The sequence below is a fragment of the Haplochromis burtoni genome, unplaced genomic scaffold (genome assembly GCF_018398535.1).
Source record: "Haplochromis burtoni strain Fernald_Lab_line unplaced genomic scaffold, NCSU_Asbu1 Contig_2513, whole genome shotgun sequence".
NCBI classification, from domain to species: Eukaryota; Metazoa; Chordata; class Actinopteri; order Cichliformes; family Cichlidae; genus Haplochromis; species Haplochromis burtoni.
In genome coordinates this window covers 1-3,206 of record NW_024584874.1, presented here as the reverse complement: position 1 = coordinate 3,206, position 3,206 = coordinate 1, and the positions used below count along the sequence as shown (strand labels likewise).

The 3,206-nt window shown below is 38.5% G+C and overlaps 1 protein-coding gene across 1 annotated transcript in view; it reads right to left on the bottom strand.

Annotated features, from left to right (window-relative positions):
• Positions 1 to 3,202, bottom strand: part of LOC102310043 (NACHT, LRR and PYD domains-containing protein 12-like) — a gene marked incomplete at its 5' end in the record, with an annotated part of 6,441 nt that extends 3,239 nt beyond the window's left edge. The window contains 2 exons of the mRNA XM_014331433.2: positions 8 to 153; positions 2,610 to 3,202. Of these exons, the coding sequence (XP_014186919.2) occupies positions 8 to 153; positions 2,610 to 3,202 (739 nt within the window). The remainder of the gene's footprint in view (positions 1 to 7; positions 154 to 2,609) is intronic.
• Positions 3,203 to 3,206: the final 4 nt, after the last annotated feature.

Here is a 3,206-nt window from a genome sequence, read left to right as displayed (position 1 = left end):
TGTGGACTCTGCAGTCCAACAGACAGAAGCTTCACCCCCGAATCCTGCAGGTTGTTGTTGCTTGCATCCAGCTCTCTCAAACTAGACGACTGGGAGCTGAGGACTGAGGACAGAGCTTCACAGCTTCTCTCTGAGAGGAAACATTCACTGAGCCTGGAAAACAAACAAATAAAAATAATAACTTCAAACAATTTTAATGTCTAACCTACATAAAAAAAACAAAATCTATTATGCAGTACAATTCATAGTTAAGTCAGGAACAAATAGAAAAATTGCTCAGATGAAGCCAATGTAACGCTCTCAATGGAAACCAGCAAGTAGATGGTATATTTTGTGATGTTAGTTAAGTACCTGCTTGCACAGACACAATGCACTGCTGTTTACTTTCCTTCATCTAACATCTGATCTTGATCATTGCGTCAGATACAGTTCGATGCCATTTATTTAATATACTGGACTCTGGTGCAGAACCCAGATCATTCTCTGTCTGAGGGACTGTCAGAACTTCTAGGCTTACAAAGTTTCACATGATTTTTATGTATTTAATTTGTGAAAATAAAATCACCATTTCTGTCTAACTTAAATGTTCCTCTTTAGTCCTACATAATGAGGTTAATTTTCAAAAAAATATTCTTTATTTTCTGTTAGAATATAAACATGATAAATTTAACAACATTTTTATGTTATACAGTGCCTTGAAAAAAATATTTATGCCCCTTGAACCTTTACACACCTTTTAATATGGGCACTCTGTCATGCCTGCAACTGGAGCCGAATTCTGCGGCATGGATTTTAACTGGTAAAAGAAAATTTGAGCATATTATTCTGGTTCTGGCCTCCTTTGACTGGCTTCCAATTGAATTTAGAATCTATTTTAAAATCCCTTTACTGGTTTTTAAGTCCTTAATTGGTCTGGCGCCTGTATATTTGTCCAATCTGCTGAAGCCCTATAGCTCCCTCGTTCACTCCGGTCAGCTGAGCAGCTGTTGCTTTCAGTTCCTAAACAGTTCTAAGCTGAACCTTAGAAGATACCAGACATTCTCTATTGTGGCCCCAAAGCTTTTGAATGATCTTTCTCTTCATATTAGGCAATCTACATCAGTGGTAGTTTTTCAAGCTGGTTAACCTGCTAAGACCCAAACTCTTTCATTGCATGCATTTTTAATTTCTCTTTGCTATTTGGGCTTATAGGGACCTGATGAATGTAAAAACAGAATTATCTTTTTACCTGATTTTGCTCTACAAAGTCTGATATCCACATATGAGAACAATTATTTTAAATTTTGATAAAACAGTGGCTTGTGTGTGTTTGTCAGAGTCACTGCAGGGGGGAGCGTGGTATGAATTTAAAAAAACAAAGAAAGAAAGAAAAAAAGGACGCTTGGACAATGATAGCATAATGGACAGTTTTTTGACAGCGCTTCCACACAAACACAAAGCAGGAGATGAAGCATCGCCAAAAATGTTTCCAAACCAACTTCCTTCCAAGCCAAAGACTAGAAAATATGGTGAAGCATATCTTCCCTTTGGTTTCACCTGCACAAATGCTAAGGTAGGTCTCCCCGACAGAATTCGTTTTCCCTGCGCTGGGAGCATGCGCTGAGCTCTCCAAATCACGGACAAACAGTATCCCACACTTGTTTATGTTTTTGAACCCATTTTGCACAAAGAGGCACTTTTTGTAAAATGCATTGATAGCAATGTTGAATATTATTAAACAGGAATGGTAAAAAATGGTAAATGGCCTGTATTTGTATAGCACTTTACTTAGTCCCTAAGGACCCCAATGCGCTTTACACTACATTCAATCATCCACACATTCACAAACTGGCGATGGCAAACTACATTGTAGCCACAGCTGCCCTGGGGCGCACTGACAGAGGAAAAAACAACTACACGTAAAATAATTGCTGTGTGCATTTATATGAAAACACAAGGTTTTCTCTCACACTATGGGCTAGATATCTATGACAGTCTCTTTTATTTTTTAAATTTTCTTCATTCTCAGTTAGAGACTTGATGGAGTTCTTCATCATTCACCCTTCTTCATAATTATGTGAAGCATTGGTCGATGTAATCTTGGAGAGCGTTTAATTCTGAGCTAAAATTCCGTTTTGTTTCCCGCGAACTGTCTGGTGTCTGACATAACCTACAGCATTTTCTTTTCTATCACTTCTGTCACATACCTCACTTTTTCTTTGGATGTGTCCTTAAACAATTAATGGCTGCAAAGAAGATTGATTCAAAATTCCTCCACAGTAATGTGAAAGCGCCATTGCCAGTTTTCAAGAGTGCTTCTTGGATTTTTGCATATTGGGCCAAAACCGTTTTAAAATATTTTATTAGGAAATAAAAGCCATCATACTTTTAAAAAAATGCATTTTGTATTCACTTAAGTTATTTTTGTCTAATATTGCAATTTCTTTAATGACGCAAAAAATTTAAGTGTGAACAATATAAAAAAAAATAAACCAAAAAGAAAGAAATATGTCTGCAGCTGTTGACAATCATTAAATTCACTTTTTAAGGGTAAGATTGCACATGCTGTTTTTTTCTTGTCAAGTAGAATTTAAGGGATGAAGGGGAAAAAAGTAAACCACATGACTCACAGAGCTTTGTTGGAGGCTTTGACCACTGGCAGCAGCCTCAGAAGAGCCTCCTCTGAAGCAGAGTATTTCTTCAGGTCAAACACATCCAGATCTTTCTCTGACAGTAAGATGAAGACCAGAGCTGACCACTGAGCAGGAGACAGTTCATCTGTGGAGAGACTTACTGAACTAAGGGACTGTTGGATCTCCTCCACTAGAGAACGATCATTAAGTTCATTCAGACAGTGGAACAAATTGATGCTCTTATCTGCACTCAGGTTCTCGCTGAGCTTCTTCTTGATGTACTGGACTGTTTCCTGATTGGTCTGTGAGTTACCTCTTGTCTTTGTCAGCAGGCCCCGTAGGAGAGTCTGATTGGTCTGAAGACAAAGACCCAGGAGGAAGCGGAGGAACAAGTCCAGCTGTCCATATGGGCTCTGTAAGGCCTTGTCCACAGCACTCCGGTAGAAAGATTTAAAATTTCTTTTTTTCCCAAAGAAATTAGACTTCTTGGAGGTTGTTTGTTCTTCTTCCAGTAGATTGAGTCCAGAGTTGATGAAGGTCAGATGGACATGAAGAGCAGCCAGAAACTCCTGAACACTCAGATGGATGAAGCAG